The following is an 18,048-nucleotide window of genomic DNA, read 5'->3' as shown; positions in this document are numbered from 1 at the left end:
CACAGTTGAAGGTGGACAAGTGTTAGGGTCCACTAGGAAATAGAATTACAGTAGCAGAAAAGTTCTGATGGAAGCTTGTAAAGGTAACTGAAGAATACAGAACCTGAGGTTTTAACAATCCCAAAGGAGTTGTAGTGGAGACTTTTCAGTACCGCGGAGAGCTCCTAATATTTAAATTGCTGCGACAGCATTGCTATAAATTATGATTCCTGTTCACCAACAATTCATTTCACCACCGTTTGTCATATGCCTACAATACATTTTGTGGATAGAAAATTTCACAATACCTAATCAAACAACTTCCTATAACACAATAAGTAGATTCATTGGAATTATTCATGGGTTATTATGGAACTATAACGATTCCTGTTAATCTTAGGTACACAGAGGAGTTTATTAGGATAATTTCTTGGAGGATATCACATATGACTTCTTGTATGTATTAAGTGATAAGTATGGATTTGGCTAAGTCCAAGAGAGAAAGGACAGTTTAGGTGAGAGTTAGACAAGCTGTCACCAGATAGTAAATATTTTAGACTTTTCAGGTGATATCCAATAAGTCTCTGTTACATATTGTTTTGCTTATTTTACAAAAGTTCAAAGTGTAGAACTATGATTTGCTCAAGTATTGTAAAAACAAACAAACAAACAAAATTATAGTCCAGATTTAGCTATAGCTCATTGACTCTTTGCCTAGGGAGACAGAAATCAGAGATGCATACATAGAATTTATGCTTTTAGATTTTAATGGACTATAATTTTTTAAAAGCTATGATAAATATGCAGAGAGGGAAGTAGGGAAAGTATATTATGTTAAGGAATTTAGGTCTAATTCTTTAAATATGGTTTGCCACTGAAATATTTAAATCAGTGCAAAGATGAAATCCTATTTGTAGTTTAGAAAAATAGCTTTTGGGAATTAATTTGAGGAGGCAAAGCTGAACTCACTAATAGACCAATTAGGGAGTTGGTAGCAGTAGTTAAAAAAGGGGACAATTAAATCCTAAAATAAGACCATCATGGGAAGGGCAAAAATCAAAGTACTTTGATGGCTGATTAGGCTGGGGAAAGCAGTTAATAATGATGCCAACATGAAATAATGCTATTCCAATTGCAATAATAAATATTACGGGACTCATTGGTATTCATTTTTGGCAGAACTCCGATTGTTAAAAGAAACTCTGCTACTCCAGAGTCACTTCATCTGGGGTCAGAGAGCACAGGCACTTTTTCTGACCTCTGGTGACTCTTTGGGGAATCTGGGTGGGTTTGGGAGCTTTTGCTGTTGTCTATCCAGGAGATTAACTATGATGGGCAGAAACGTTCTTGTGGCAGGATGCCCACTTAGGGTAAAGTAAGGAACTCAATATGCAGGCTCATGGGAATGGTATTAAAAGCCATAGCCATGGGGAGATCAAGCTCAGTAGGGAGGATGCTTATTTGGGGAAGATAGCTAAGGCAGAGGATCTGTTATTTTAGTCAAATATGGTTGGCATTTTTATTTTGAACTAGTTCCATGGTTTGTGCTTACCACACTTTGCTCTGTAGCATTCAATTTTACTTCTCTGGCCCTCCCAGAGAAGCTGCTTCTGTAAAGATTCCTTCAATTAGTTCAATAGTATTTTGTGATTGCCAACTGAGAATCTGCATAGTTCAAGCAACTAGATTTTATTTTTTAAGAGAAAAAAAACCACAGAAAAATCAAGAAGCACACAAAATCTAACAATAACAAAAGCAAAATGACAGCAAACAGTAACAACAAAGACAAGAATGATGTAAGATTTCAAACCAAGATGATAGGAATCTAACAATCGTTTTTATTTTGTGTATTGTTATCTTCAAAATAGTTGCTCACTTAACCAGATATAAGCATGCCACGTTGATCAAAGAATATAATTTGCTTTTGATCAGTTTCCTTCCCTTTTACTATATCTATTGGAACTTTTGGATCTTAGTTACTCTTTCGTTTTTTTATATTAGCAAAACAACATGGTGTTTATACATGCAAGTCTGATTTATTTTACTTATGGGTAGGGTTTCTAGTTGCATCCATTTATTCTATAAAAGCCTTGAGTTTAGCATTCTTTATGACTGAGTAGTATTCCATTGTATAAAAATACTACATCTTTTTTATCTATTCTACAATTGAGGGACATTTGGGTTTTTCCCAAGATCTAGCTATTACAAATTGTGTAGCTATAAACATGGGTGCACATATATTGCTGTGGTATGATGTTTTCAGTTCTTCTGGGAAGATACCCAAAGGGGAGAATCAGACCCCCAAAATTCAAAGGCCCAATCTAAAAATGAGCATCTGAGGTTAATATACAATTCTCAGATAAATACAAATGGCAAATAAATGTATTAAAAAATGTTCATCATCATTGGTCATTTGAGAAATGTAAATGAAAACAATACTTAGATAACATTGTCAGAAAGAATTGACTAACATCAAGAAATTGACTAATAACAAATGCAGGAGGGGCTGTGGGGAAGAAGGAACCCTTCTCCACTGTCAGAGGGAGTTTAGACGGGTGCAATTACAGTGGAAATCAGTGCGGAGATTCCTCAAAACACTAGGGTTAGATTTTATGTTTATTCACTTATTAAGTAATAGTGATTCTAACACTTAGAGAGTTTAGGCAACTTGCTGGAGATTGCATCACCGAAAAACAGCAGGCCTGGATCTCATTTGACTAGTGGTCAAGGAAGTGATTTTGACAATTTTTTTTTTTTTTACTTTTTTGTTTTAATCAGTACCAGGGGATTTTGACAATTTAATCTCTTTAAGCTTCTATGAAATAGAGATAGTAGTAATACTGCTACTAGCAATAATGTTTCCTGGGTTTTTAATGAATAAACGCATTAACCTTTATAAAATGTTCAAAATGTTGCCTGCATCATTAAATACTCAACAAATGTTAAGTGTTATTATTTTGTCTAAGATCTTTTATTTTTCAAAATAAGGATAGGGAGATGTCAGAACCAAGATGCTAAGTAGTAATTTTGGTACTGTGGGGAATTTCTGGATGAGTCAAATGGGAATTTCTTTGGTTATGAGGAAGGAGGAGCAGACAGGTTTGAAAATACTGGAAGTGACTTGTAGGGTCTGGAGTGATTCCACAAGGCAACCGTCTCACATATGTGTTTTGTTTTGTTTTAAAGAAAGCCTTGGAGAGGCTCCTTTCAGCCTCTTACGTGGCATAGGTTTGTATCTCTAAAGCATCTCTTCTTTGGCTTGTATATATTTAAACTCCAATGCTTAATTGGAAAGTTGCACTGTGAATCTGACCCAAAGCACAGCAGAACTCAGGAGCAGGTTCCTGATGGCAAGACAGAATACAGTTCTAGACAGGCAGGCAGGGAAGCGTGGTTGGTGTGAGGAGAGGCTGGGGGTGGTCAGTGTGTCATGGTGATCTACACGCAAGCAGCTGTTGAAGTAGGGAGAGCTGCCGTATGAGGAGAGAAGGTTCAGAGCTAAGCTGTGGGCCCGTAGGCCAGAGAATATTTGAGTTAAAGACAGAGCATATTTGACCTAGCTCTTTGGAAAGGATGCTGCTCCGTGAAACTCGGTAGCCTCAGAGACGACTGTATCTGGATGGCTTTGCCCCATGGGGAAGCAGTTTTAATTTAAAGATGTTCCATTCACATCAACATGCAGTTCAGAAATGCCTCTGTCGTGATGTCAAAGGATATTTATGAAATAAGAGATGAGAAATTGTATTTGGAGAGAGGGAGAGAGAGGGGAAGGAAGAGGAGAGGGCGGCCTGAGCTCGTGCCTAGAGGAAAGGCTGTCTTCCTGCTCACTTGCAGGTGGTTTGCACATTGTCACTAGATTTGGGCAGGATTTTATTGGAGCAGGAGCAGGGTTTATCCTAGAACCAAGGTGCTGCCGTGTAAGGATGTAGGGAAGAACCCAGCAGACATGAAAGACAGAAGATGATCTATGCACCAGCTCCTTAATCAGACCTTACACTCACTGTGGTTTGGTTCCTTAAACTCCAAAATGAAAATGATGATCATAGCTCGCATGTATAACACAAGGTGCCATGTGCTCATTTGTTCTTCAAAGCCTCCTTATGGCCACCCCACTGTCTGAGTGAGGAAATTGAGGAACCGACAGGTTGAGTACCCTGCCCAGGATTCCACAGCTCCTTGGTAGCAGCCTGCTTCGGGGTCTGTATCTCGACCTGCCTCTCCAGGGGAAGGAAGGTCATACTGTGTGTCAGATCCGGGGCCCTTAGAAAGCACTCCATAAACACAAGTGTTGGGAGAGGATGGGGCAGTAGCAACTCATCTCCATAATGCTGGTGAGTGAGGGTACAATCAGGTTGACTTAGAACAGGTTCTATTTATAACTGATAAAAAGTGTGTAGAAATAGTGTAAATCCTTCTACATTCCTAACATGTTCACAGACGTGCAATGCTAGCATGGCTTTTAAAAATCTTTTTATACTTTGTTTGCTTTTTACACCAAAATCTGAAATCAAGTGCTTTTGATGTAATGACTAGGAAATAAGCACACGGAGTGTGTGGGTGTGAACTTGCACGCACCTTGTTGCTATTCTCACAGCCGTTTTCCTCACAAGGCAACTTCACAGATAAGCTGTGATCGGGTCTTATCAGGAGGTTGCATGGTTTATTTTTCAGCATGGAAATTTACATTTTGTTTTGTTGAACTAGCTCAGGTCATTGATGTCACAAAGAAGGTGAATCATAGATAAGTCAAATTCTGTAAGCAAATGCTTACAGTTGATTTAACAGGTTAAAGAGTGACAGAAAAAAAAAAAAAAAACCAAGACCTATCTTCTCTTTTTACCTACCATAAAACCCTAGCTTTGCAAGCTAGATTTTCAGAACTGCCTGTTTTTCATTAACCGATGCAAACTTTTAAAAATCACCCCATCCTTTTTGAGACAGGGTCTTACTAAGTAACTAAGTTGCCCAGGCCAGGCTCAGTCTTATGATCCGCCACATTCCTGCCCCTCATCTCTGCACCCCAGAGTGGTAGGGTTAGAGGCATGGGCCACTACCTCTGGCTAAATATACTGTTAAAGAAAGAACATGTGATCAAAATGAAAAGAAATAAAAATAATCTTGACTATTTGTGCTACTTTTGTTGTATGTTTAAGTAGACATAAATCAATAAATTTACCAAACTTCCCTGACAAAACATTCTACCAAGATTTCTGAAAGTTTTTGGAATAATAAAATTGTATTTCTTTCAATATTCTATCCTTGTATATATGGCAATTCCATTTTTCATGTGAAAGAAATCTGTAGTTTTAGTGTACCTGCTCCTTGTTTAACGATATCCCATCCATAAATGCTTTAGGTTTTGAAATTGACGAAAAATAAACCAGGACATGTTTGTACCAATTTTAACACTAATTGTGGCCATTTGCAAACTAAATGGCTTAGAGTGGTCCACATCTTTAACCTGCAAAATATAGGATAACCTGACGTGGGAATGTAAATTTCTCACTAGGTTGGTTATTTTGGATAATAAAATCTTCAGTGTGTTCCTTAGAAGCAAATAGACTACATTCTTATGAGAATATGTATATTTTTATTTTAGAGTTGAGAGAACATAGAACTTCTAGTTACAGTTCTCAGGACCTGTGGTGTCAACATTAAAAGCAGAGACATATTCCTGAGGGAAAATGGGTTCATGCAAGGTTTAGTCACAAACTTAAAATAACTGAAGACTTGTCAAGAAAAGTGACATCCCAGAAGGCACCAAAATGTGTGTCACTGTCTTAAAAGGGATCATGGAGGCAACTTTAGAATAATTAAAGACATCGCAAGCCTCATCCTGCAGGAGCACAATGTGGATTCAGAAAACCCTGCTAAAGATTCTGGTCCTTCTACCATAACTTTGATTAAGAAGATAAATGTGTAAACTCATCCCCCAGTGGTTTGTTAAAACACTCCCACTTCATCAAAGGAATTGTCATTTTGAGGACTTTTATATCAATGGTTGATACAGAAATTACAGCTAGTTCACAGATATTCTGTGTTTCAATTGTGTACAGCCGGTATTCAAAAGTAAATTGTCTTTATAACATAGATACTTTAAAATCTTGCTATATACAAACAGTTATCAACTTTGTAGAATTTCAGGTTTTGACAAGTCAACCACATTCTTTGCTCAAAGTGAGATAAGGAAAACCACACAGAGCCCAGTTCTTCCAGAAAAGCCTCTTTCTCTAGGAAAACATCCATGTGAAAATGTGTGTGACAGTTCACACATAACCACAAACTTAAACACAGGACTCTTTCCTTGTAACCATGCTACACACCTGTATAACGTTTGTACGTATCTCCTGAGGAACACAGTGTAATTAAATCCTTTTATTATAGATCCTATTTTCCCTTTCCAAGTAATATTAAAAGCTCAACATATATCCTGTTCTCAGGGTGCAGCAGGAAACATATGGATGTAAATTTAAATTCTTTATCACATTTGTATTTCAGTTATCTCAAGAACAGGATTCTAGCTCCCATATGTTAATTAGGTTGCCCATGTCTTTTATGACACAGAAGCATTAAGGTCTCTGTGGAGGATGCAGGAAAATGTGTCCTATAGAATGACGGAAGCCGATTCTCACTGCACCCATTCTCCTGGTCCCTGTTTGCTCTGCGTGCCCCACTGGCTGGTCCTCTCTGATTGTGTGTCCTACATTCATCTAAACTGTACTTGGAGAGGGGTCATAATGATTCTGGACCAGGTGTCAGAATGAAGCTATGCACGGTCACCCAGACAAGGTCATGGAGCGGTGCAGGCAGAGCCGAGAGGACACATCTTGTCCGTACCCTGGTGCTTCATGTAAATCAAGTCACATGTGGGAGTTATAGTAAGTTATACTCATGAACATTTGGAATAGAACCAGGTAAGTGTTCAGTAAACACTGTTTTCATTATTGGAATTGCCCACAGGAATCACGTTTCAATTGATTCTTTGGATCCACGCCACCCACTTGTGTTCTAGACACATGGCATCCAGTTCACACAGACTTGTTTAGGATATTAGTTTGTCCAGTCTTCTCTTCCCATCTCCAGTCATTTCAGGGCAGAGACTATCAGCTATATTTCTTTTATAAACCTTCCCAGGGCTTAACAAGGTTTGTTATAAAGCAGAGAGTCTGTAAATATAGGGTTTTTTTCCCCATTTGTTGATATTTAGAAAAACATTTTTAACAATTCAATTCTGATCAACTTTTAAGTGTTCACAAAGAACAAGTCAATTATAGTGTGATAGCAGTATAATCTTCTCTGTGTTAAAAAAGCAAGGACAATCATATACTTAACAGTGTTCAAAAGTACATAAACAGGACCCTAGAGCACATGCTTAGGGTGGTTTTAGGAGCAGTAAAGAGAGGCTCTTTCGCATTACTACCAGGGCTGTTAGGCTGTTGGCCACTTTTAAAATGTGTATTGGTATCTTTCTTATGAATAGTATTTTTGTAAGTTCTGAATTCTAAACAACATGTTTTAGGGCATCATTTCTAATGCAAGTTCCTAGCTACAGTTTGGAATTTCTGGCTGAGCTTTTAAAAACTGCCAGTACCCAGACCATTCCCCAAACCAGTTAATCCAGAATCTCTGGGCGCTACTGTTTCTTAAATCTCTTCCAATGTGCCACTGTATGGCGAAGTGGAGAAACTGCTGGATTGTAAGAATGCTGTTCTCTGACACATTCACCTGGGGAAGGGTGTAAGTAGCCGCCTTACAGTGTCCTGTGAAGTGGCGTGTGGGTCAGACACTGACTCACTTTCTAAGAAGGGTTTTGAGGAACGGGAAGTCATTTGACATGGATCCTGTTAGCAAGGCTCTGCCTACCTACTCTGCTTGATTCATTTCCTTCCTTGTAAGATGACGGATGCTTGGTTTTCTCTCTTTGGCCAGGCTGACTCCCTGCTGCAGATGTGTCCTTTTCCACACACTGGCTCCCTGCCTTCGGGGCTGGCCAGAGGGGCGTGGCGAGCCCTGAGTCATGGCTAGCAGGCTGCCCTCAGACACTGTAACTTCCCCGGAGTGTCTGATCCTCCCTAACCTTGTGGTTTCTCTGGCTTGATGAATTTTGTCTTGGATGCAACTTTAAAAAAAAAAAAAAATCAAGGTTTTGAGTGAGAAAAAGAGCATCATTTGGATATGTCAAATACAGACTTTTCTACTTCTTTTGATCAACTCTAGACAGATTTCTATTGTAAAGATTCTATTTAGCTAGTTTCTGTAATATGTATAATTCTTGAAGTCTTTATTTTAGAATTATTCGTGCATTCATAACAGCATTTATTGAGTACCTGTGATATGTCAGGACATGGTGATAGGCTTTTTTTTGTACTGGGGATCGAACTCATAACCTCGCATTTGCTATTCAGGGACTTGTACCCATGAGCTAAATCCCCAATCTTTGATAGCCATTTGCGTACATCAATTAAAGTACTTGGGGGAGTACTTGGGGAGAAGATCAAGTGCTGTGGTGGAGGGGTGGGGGGCAGCAGCTGTCCGAGCATGGAACAGGGGCAGTGGGTGTGGAGGGAGGAAGTTAGGAGTTGGCCGTGTCCGAAGGGTCCTTTTACCATTAGGCTAGGACAGTGAGGGACTGCTCTGTGTTGAGTGCTAAACAGAGGCTAGTTGATCCTTGTCTTGAAGGATGCGCAGATGTTATTCTAGCAGAGAAGATGAGTGGGGGAAGAGTGAAGGCTCAGGGCCTTGGTATCTAAAGAGGAGCCGATGCTTATAGGTGAGGATGAGGGTGGGGAGGCTCGGACGCCAGTGCTTGAGAACCATCACAGCGCTGGACTCGGGATGGTGAGAGGGAGCAGGCAGGGGTGACATTGTGTGGAACTTTGTAACCCATGCTTAGGAGTTTGCATCTCTCTGGAATCTGCCGGGGGAGCCATTTAAGGAGGTTGAGCAGGATCTTGACATGATCACATATGCCTTTCAGAGAAGCCTTATTAGGGGTGTGAGACGGAGGACAGAGAAACCTGTAATCCCAGGGGACAATAAGGGAACCTAGGACCATTTAGGAAAACAAAAAGCTAAGCACTTACTTTATGCCACATGACAAAACAAAACTTAGATGTATTAAAGATGTAAATGTAAAAATGAGTAGAAAGAAAATACAGGGGAATTTTTTTTTTAATTTTGGGGATTGACAAGACCTTTGACAGCACAAGACCAAAGACCAGAGACATAAGGGCATTAATATATTGACTATACTAGGTGCTGGAGGAGTACAGACATGGTTTTGCTTTCAAGGAACTTAAGATGCAGTGATAGGTGATCAAGCAGAACATGCCAGTGTCTCTGCTAAGACCTGTGTTGCAGTTAAGGAAAGAGTCAGCAGGGGTGTAAATGGAGAGTGGCTGGGGTTTGTTTGGAGGTGCATGGTAGAGGTTTATTGAATTGGAAACTGAATTAAATCTTGCTATAGGATACATCAGTGACTGAGAGCTGTTGGTGAGAGGGCACGTTAGTTAGAGGGCACAGCTTGGGCCAAGGTAGAAGAAAGTTCATTGGTTACTTTGTGTGTGTAAAGTGCAAAGGAATGGGCAAGACATGGGGGCGGGAAGTGCCAAAGCTAAGGTTGAAAAAATATACTAACAGTCGATCCAAAGGGTCCTAACTTTATCCTGCGGACCAGCACCACCCAGGAGGGATCTCTGTGTCCATGGAAGTGTTCTGTGCTATCACATTTACCTGTGGTTGAGCATTCACACTGTGGCTAGTACAGTTAAAGAACTGAATTTTTAATTTTCTCTAACTTTAATTAATTAACAATTAAATAATCACTGTGGCTAGCAGATATTAATTTGCACAGTGTAGGTATAGGCAATTTGGGATCAGTGAGGTTTTTTTTTTTTTTTTTTTGGTAAGGAAATAGAATGAGTAGAATCATGTTTTAGAAAGAACAAATCCATATTGAACGAGAGCCCAGTGCTCCCAGGTCCTGTGCTAGGTACTGGTATCTGTACTGAGTCACTGAATTCTCACAACATATTCATGATACAGAGCATGGCATTTCCATTTTACAGACAAAGCTGGATACAAAAAAGAATGTCATTTGCTCAAAGCCACTTAAGGAGGGAGTTTTTTTTAAAGTTTCACTTCCCACTTGCAATTCACTTTCATGAATGAATTTCATCTTTAAGAGAAGATTTTAGGCTCACAGGGAGAATGAACGGAAAGTACAGAGGGTTCCCGTACGCCCCGTCCTGATGCATGGAAAATTCCCCCTCTACCAACAGTGGTGCATTTGTTACAGTCCAGGGACCTGTGCTGATCCGGTGTTGCCACCCAGAGTCCATGAGGATTTACGCTTAGGTTTTTACATTCTGTGCATTTTTTTTTAATTTAAGGAGAAAAAGAAAAAAAAAAATAGAAAAAGGGTACAAGTTATACAGAATTTCAGAAAACATAAACAGTAGGAAATCACTAGTTAATAGATTACATATTATTATCTTAGAGATAGCTGTTTAAGTTACAAAATTAAAGCATATAAAGTGGGCTTTCAAACAATGAGACTGCAAACAGTTTTGTTCAATGATCCAACAAAACTCAGTAATATGGTTATCTATCTTATACACTTAAATATATATGCAGTTATAAACTTTAGAGCACTTTCTTTCCCTTTCTTTTGTACAATGACAATTACACATTTTGGGTTTTATTACTCCCACAGTTCTTATTACTTTTTTTTGAAGAGAGTAAAACCAAATGTGACATAGCAGAACAGAGTCAGTCAAATCAAAAGGATGGACATAATAGATAATGTAAAAACAAAATACTAGGTGATCAACAATGGTTACCATACTGCCTGTTGCTATCTTAAAAAGAATTGCCTATATCATCAGTTATAATAAAATTGAACAAAACAATAAAGAATAAAACCAAAACATTGGAGACATTACAGGGCTTTAAAAGAAGATAATAGTCAACCGGAATGGGCGTCATAATGAATGTTATTGTCTTCACAGTTTTGCCTATACTTTCGAACTTGGTACTATCAAGCAAAGCAGAATAGAGGAAAATCAGTCAAAGGAAGATGGTGAGGGCTATACAGGGTTTCAAATCAAGTTAATAGGAAATCAAAGTGGGTTACTATAATGTATCCTGCTATTTTTTATTTTTCCCTTAATTAAAAAGATAAAAATAAAAAAGTAAATAATTTAAAAAAAGAGATTGAGATAAAAGAGGGCATAACAACAAAACAATACAGGTCAAAGCATAACCATTTAAGCAAAATAGTGTTTCACCACAAGATATCCTAACATAAAGAAGTTACCATAGTGTCTCTTTCCTTGAAATCTTTGAGTATAACTTCGTATACTGTAGCACCAAACATATCAAGACAATGTAAAACCATTCAAGAGAATGACAGTATTACAGGGTATTTACAACCAACTAATAGAAAATGAACAATGGTTCCTGTATAATCTCCTTGTCTATAAAAGTTTTTGCTTATATTATCACATATAATAAAATCCAATAAGAAACAACCTGTTAAGACCGATGGAGACAGAAGAATAAAAGCTTGATGGGACTTCAAAGCAAGATGATACTAAATCAGCACTAGCTATTATGATGTCTTGTTTTCTCCAAAATAGCTGTTCCTACCATCCAATCTTCTCTGCCTCAATTCTGTTGAGCTCTTTTTCTGTCGTTTGTTGTCAGTTTGTCTACTTCATTTCGCTTTCTCCTCCATTCATTGTGGCCGCTCTGCCACTGTTTCTGAAGTCTTGGTATTTTCCTTTTTTAGAATATCCTGCAGTATTCTCTGTAGAGTTGAATTGCTGGTTGTAAATTCCCCTAGTTCCTCTTTATCCTGGAAGCACCTTGTTTTTCCATCAATTTCTAGGGACAGTTGTGCAGGATATATCAGTCTTGGCTGGAGATTGTTATCTTTCAAAGCTTGAACTATTTCCCCCCACACTCTTCGTGATTTGATGGTTTGTGCCGAGAAGTCTGCTGTAATTCTGATGGGTGTTCCCTTGTAAGTGATCTGTTTCTTGTCTCTGACAGCTTTTAGTATTCTGTTCTTATATTGGATTTCTAGAATTTTGATTATTATATGCCTGGGTATAGCTCTGTTTGGGTTGTAGGTGGCTGGGGTCCTGTATGCCTCATACATCTGAGTATCTTTACCTTTTGCTAAGTTAGGGAAATTCTCTTGGATTATTTCTGTGAATAGCTTTTGTAGTCTATTTGTTTGTGTCCCTACTTCTTCTTTTATGTTCTTAATTCTTAAGTTATAGATCCTCTTGTCATCTTCTAGTCTTTGTATTATTGCTGTTTGTTTTCTTGTTATTTTTAAGAGGTTTTTCATTTCATGCTCCCATATTACAAATCTGCCCTCCAATTCAGATAATCTATCTTTAATGTCTTTCAAGCTGTTATGCCAGCTTTCGATAGAGTTTTTAGTTTCCTGGTAATCTCTTTGAACCTACTTCATGTATTCTATGTTTTCTCTATTTTCTCCATCAAACAATTCTCCCCTTTTTTTCTGTTCTTCCATTCCACCATCTGTTTTTTCTTGGATGGTGCTTAGCATTTCTCTAACTATTCTACTTATATCTTGCTTTATTTCATTAAATACATCATTTTTAAACTTGTCTATGAGGCTCTGGAGGTATCGCTTTACGTCTATTGGTGCCGTGTCTGATATTGCATGTTTTCTGTCTTCCTTTGCGTTTCCCTTTCCTGGATCAGTGTTCTCAGGATTGGGGACTGAGGACCCTTTTGTGTTGCTTCCTCTTCCCATACTTTTTGTTCCTTCCCTACAAGTGAATGTAGGAGGCCCAATTTTTTTCTCTTTTTCAGTTACAGTTTGTTTGAATTGTGCCGGCTAGGTGTTCCTGCCCACTGCAGTGTACTAGGAAGACACAGACCTGGGCAGCCTCTGCTGGGCCCGCCCCTCCAGGTCAACGTACTGAAAGCTTCACTGCTAGGGTGCACTGCCAGGCATTGGGACCTGGTTTGGGCTAGCCTACTGGGTCTTAGTCAGCGACATCACGCAGGCCGAGCACTGCCTACCAATCCCACTTGAGAGGGGAATATGCGGCTAATGTCACTGCAGCGCCCTGTTTGGGCAAGTCTGCCCAGTCCCAGTATGTCCTTTGCTGGAGCCTCCCTACTCTATGAAAGGATCCCTGTTCTGCTCACTCACCGCAAGTCAATGTAGGGTTCCCTGCTAGTCCCGCTCTCAATTCCGTTCGCAGATTCCTGCTCTCAGAGCTTTCACACGTCTCTCTCCCTGCCCTGCAGATTTGGACACAGCAGCTGCAGCAGGAAATTCAAATCGCGGCTTCCAGTGGTGCGGGTTCTAGCTTCCAGCGCTGAGATTTTTATCTGTTTCTGTTATAGCACCAGGATTGGGTTTCCAGTTGGTTTCTCTTAGCTTGGTTCATTCCTGGGTTGGCAGGGTGTATCTCGCCCTACTTAGGACTTCTCATACTGCACCATTCCTGGATTTTAAGTGGGGTATCTCAGAGAGCCTCTGTAGCTGCTGCTATCTATCCGCCATGTTCTCCCGCCATTCTGTGCATGTTTAAAACTTGTGTAATGACACATATTCATCCCGTGTCACAAACAGAAGGGTTTTGCTCCCTAAAGATGCTCCCTGTCCTGCCTGTTCCTTCCCCTTCCTGCCTACTCCCTGGAAATTCCTCATCTCATCACTGTCTCCATGGTTTGGCCTTTTCTAGAATGTCACATAGTCAGAATCAAATAGTAGGCAGCCCTTTTGGACTGGCTGTTTCACTTGGTACTAAGTTTATATAAATTTCCTTACTATCTTTTCATGGCTTCATAGCTGATTTTATTTTAGCTGAATAGGATTCCATGGTCTAAATGTATCACAGTTGTTTTATTCACTTGTCTACCAAGGACATCGTAGTTGCTTCTAAGTCTTGGCATTTGTAAATAAACTGCATGTAGATTTTTGTGTGGACATAAATCATAAATCTTTATTTCACTTGGATAACTACCAAGAAAAGTGATTTCTGGGTCAAGAGTATTTTTAGTTCCACAAAAACAAACTACTGAACTGTCTTCCAAAGTGGCCATGCTCTTCTGCATCCCCACCAGTAAAGAATGCAATCACCTGTTACTGTACGTTCTCACCAGTATCAGGTGTTGGCAGTGTTTGGGATTTTAGCCATTCTAGTGGATATGTAGTAATACCTCACTGTTGTTTTAATTTGCAATTTATTAATGACATATGACTTTGAATGTCTTTTCATGTTTATTTGCCATCTTTATATTTTCTTGTTCAAATATCTGTTCAGACCTGTCCATTTTCTAAGTGGGTTGTTTATTTTTATTGGTTACTCCTCTATAATATTTCATACCTGAGTTAAAACCAAGAGAACTAACTTATTAAAAAACGTAAAAAAAAATCCCATGATAGCTCAATTGGAGGGTGTTTCTGCTCACAGCTAGAGCATGGTGTTCTTATCCTGAACACAAGCAAATTCACTAAGCATGGACATTAAAGAAGGCCATTCTCAGACTGAGCTGGTACTCTGTAGTCACATGTAAACACAGACGAAAGTTAAAACACAGTGCAAAGCTCAGGTGTGACCAACAGCCCTTCCACATTTACATGACTACTGATGTTATTGTATTAATAACCTTATCCTCACTCCATGGGTCCCATTCCCCAGGGCTCTAGATGAAAACTATTAAGACACTGAGTAATAAAGGAGCCTCTATTTTGTGATAGCCCCACATCCAGAAGCAAAATCATCTTTCCCTGAAATCTCAACAGGACTAGGGTGTGAGAGTCCAAGTCCAGGACGTGAAGTCCTAGAATTGTGAAATTCCCAGGCAAACCTCAACTCCCCACCCTCTGAAATAACCTAACACAACGTGGAATATTTTGACAAGTCGCCATGAGCAGGCTCTTACTGATGTGCCCTGGTTCCCCAGGGTGTTTGGTCTCCCTGCTCGTAGACAGTTCCAAGAAACCCAAACTTATTCAAACCACAGGTTTGTTTTGGTGGTTTTTAATGATGGCCCCACATCCCATCAATAAAATCAAAGCCAAGAAAATATTATAAAAATGATTGCCACAAGTCATTCCTCAATAGTGTATTAAATTATTCCTTCTAGCCATAAAAAGCAAAAGTTACATAGTTTGTATAGAAGCCAAATAGTATAACGACTCTTAACAGAAAAGAAAAATGCCCAGAAGATACTGTTATTTCCATGATGGGAAAGCACTGGGTTTCAGTTTCTTTACAACAACTTCCCTTTCTGTCTCCTTCTCAGGGATCATGTCTGACCACCAATTCGGTAACCAGTTCATGTGCAGCGTGGTGGCCTCGCACGTGAGTCATCTGCCCACAACCAACCTCAGCTTCGTCTGGATCGCTCCCCCCGCGGGCACAGGCTGTGTGAACTTCATGTGAGTAACTGGAGGGCTGGGGGCAGGCTGAGGGCGGATACTCCCTGGATGTCATGGCGTGACATCCAGAGTTGCTATTTAAATGTATTATTTTGTTAGGTCTGACCCTAACCAAAGTCATTAATGTGAATGTCAAAAGAGGTCACAACTTGGTCAAAATAACCTCAGTGGTTTATTTGTGTGTATTCGTTTATAACCTTGGGATTTCTAAGTTGGATTTTGGCTGACAAAAACTATGCACCATCATAAAATTGAGCAAATTGGGGTAGTAAGGGAGAGAAAGGGGGAAATGGGGCAAAGGTGTTTAAAGTGTAGAAAGTCTCACTGAAGAGGAATGTTTTAGAGTGTGTTTTATTACACGGCATGGTAATAATATAGTGAGTAATTATGTATCATGTATTTCCAAGTTGATGAGATTTTAAGTGTTTTTATCACAAAAAATGATATTTATGGAATGTGTTACATAAGTAATTAATCTGGTACAACCACTCCAGTGTAAATCCATAGCAAAACAATGCAGTGTACTCCACAAATGCATACAATTATTATTTACCAATTTAAAAAAGATAAAAGTCACCAGCGTCGCCTCAGAGGCTGAAGGGGCTACACAGCTCAGGGTTCCTCTGTGAGGCTCCCGGACCCCTTTGATTCGGAGGTTCTCCTGCATTGCATCACTGCAGAGAATCTTCAAGAAAGGATCGAGCAAAGACCCTGTCTCCTGGGTGAAGTTCAAAGCCAGCTCCTCCAAGGTCACTGAGTATGAAACCTTCCATTTCCCAGCTTCTGGGAGTCTCCTGGCCTCCTCTAACTGCTCCAGTCAGTAGAGGTCACAGTGCTATTGAGGTGTCACAGAGTCTCCTTGGGAGCCACTGCATGAGTGAAAATGTGCTCAAAGGTGGAGAGCAGACTGGATCCCCAGAAAGCAAGAGCTGGATCTTTGAAGATGATCTCTATTGGCCTCTCCAAGAGGTCCCTGCACACAGAGAACTACAGATCTTTCCCCAGCTGTTTCCAGAGGCCTCCAGAAACAAGTCTGCTCTCCAGCGATACCCTTCATGTTCCACATGCCATGCAGGTGGCACTGCAGTTTGGCAGCCAGATTGCATCCAGAGCAAATCTGAGCATACTGGAGGGGACCCCTTTTTAGCTGTCCCAGTGCCTTCTGCTGACCCTGGTTGCTGCTGGCCTCTGGCTTTGCACTGTTTTGTCTGAGTGTGCCCATCTGGAAGACTCATGAGTGCCCGCCTTTTCCATCCCTCCACGATGACCTGGAGATGAAAATGTCATGCTGTCAGTGGAAAAGGTCTACTGCTCTCCTTCGAGGGGCTGGAGGCTGAGCTGGAGCTGCTCTGGTGAAAGTTCGATGCCTGCAGTGGGCTTTGACAACAGAGTAGAACCCTCCATTGGCACAGAAAATGCTCCTCAAAAAGCTCTTGAGGCTGGACCAGAATCTTTGATCAACTGGAGAATGTTTATCAATCACAGGAGCGTTTGGCTTCTGAGTTGAAACCTTTCGCTCATCTTTCCAAGGTTGGCACTGTGGGAGTGAGATGGGGCATCCTCCTGGATTGGAGTTTCCATATCAGCCTTGTTAGTCAAGCCTGGAAGTGACATTATACAGTGTTGGTAACCAAACTGGATCATGACCTACAGGAAAAGCTGTTACTCGTGATGTTCTGAAGGTCAGGATACAACTTAAGTAGGCAGCTCTGGAAGCTGAGCTACAGCCTCCCACTTCATTGAGGAAGGTTTGATCTCTTCAGTGATTGCCAAGGGCTGAGGGTAAACCTGTAGCCTCATAGTGGATCAGAGTTTCCTGCATCTGCATTGGGCTCCAGGGTTCTGGTCAGCTGCGTATTTGGAGGGTTAAGAGTCATCAAGGGCAAGTTTTGGATGCTTAGCTCAATGATGATGTGGAAGTGGAACTCTCACTTTGTAATGCTCCTGCTCAGTTGGAAGCCATTCTCCTCCTGGGCGTACTCTGACAGCTGAGCTGGGGTTTCCAGGTTGCTTCCAAAGCATTCATCCTCTAGGAGTTTGAGAAGGTTGAGCCAGCAGCTTCCCTGCAGAGAGAAAAGGTTTACTCTCCACAGAAGAGCCTGGAGATTGATCTGGAAGCTCCTGTTGAATTGGAGAAGGCTCTACCCATTCAGTATGCCCTAATGCTGTACTGGGATCTCCTGCTGGACCAAAGAGGATTCAAGCTTAAGCCCTTGGTGGGCTCTGGAGTTTAAGTTCTGCATCCACAGCAGGCTCAGCTGTAACAGTGGGCGAGTTATTATGGTGACCCAGAGGTGGAAGTGTCGCCATACCCTGCAGAGGGGACTCTGAAGTGAGCCTCCCCCTGGATGGAAGGCTTGACTTAATCCCGAGGCTGAACTGTGACTTCAGCCTGAACTCCTTGAGGGTTCTCCTTGCCCAGTAACTTCATGGAACTGGCTGCTATGGCTCGCTGGGAGAAAGGTCAAACTTGACAGGATGCTTCAATGGGGTGGAGATGGTTCTACCTCCTTAGCACCTTCTTCAGGCTGAGCTGGAGCTTCTGTGGGGGCTTCAGAGAGGTTTATCTCCTCAGAAGCTTCAGAAGGCTGAGCAGGCTTCTCCTGCTGGTGGGCAGAAAAAACTTCAGC

At 40.6% G+C, this 18,048-nt stretch overlaps 1 protein-coding gene across 2 annotated transcripts in view; it reads left to right on the top strand.

The window, feature by feature from the left end:
- The window catches only part of Reln (reelin), a 442,954-nt gene that overhangs the window by 127,671 nt on the left and 297,235 nt on the right, over positions 1-18,048 (top strand). For both annotated transcript variants that reach the window (XM_063237786.1, XM_063237784.1), the window contains exon 3: positions 15,283-15,418. In XM_063237786.1, coding sequence (XP_063093856.1) covers positions 15,283-15,418 — 136 coding nt within the window. The remainder of the gene's footprint in view (positions 1-15,282; positions 15,419-18,048) is intronic.

Source organism: Cavia porcellus, unplaced genomic scaffold, assembly GCF_034190915.1.
Source record: "Cavia porcellus strain 051 isolate PalLab524CR breed Dunkin Hartley unplaced genomic scaffold, mCavPor4.1 scaffold_2, whole genome shotgun sequence".
NCBI lineage: Eukaryota > Metazoa > Chordata > Mammalia > Rodentia > Caviidae > Cavia > Cavia porcellus.
The sequence above is the reverse complement of the archived record's forward strand: the minus strand, read 5'-3'. Positions and strand labels throughout refer to the sequence as shown.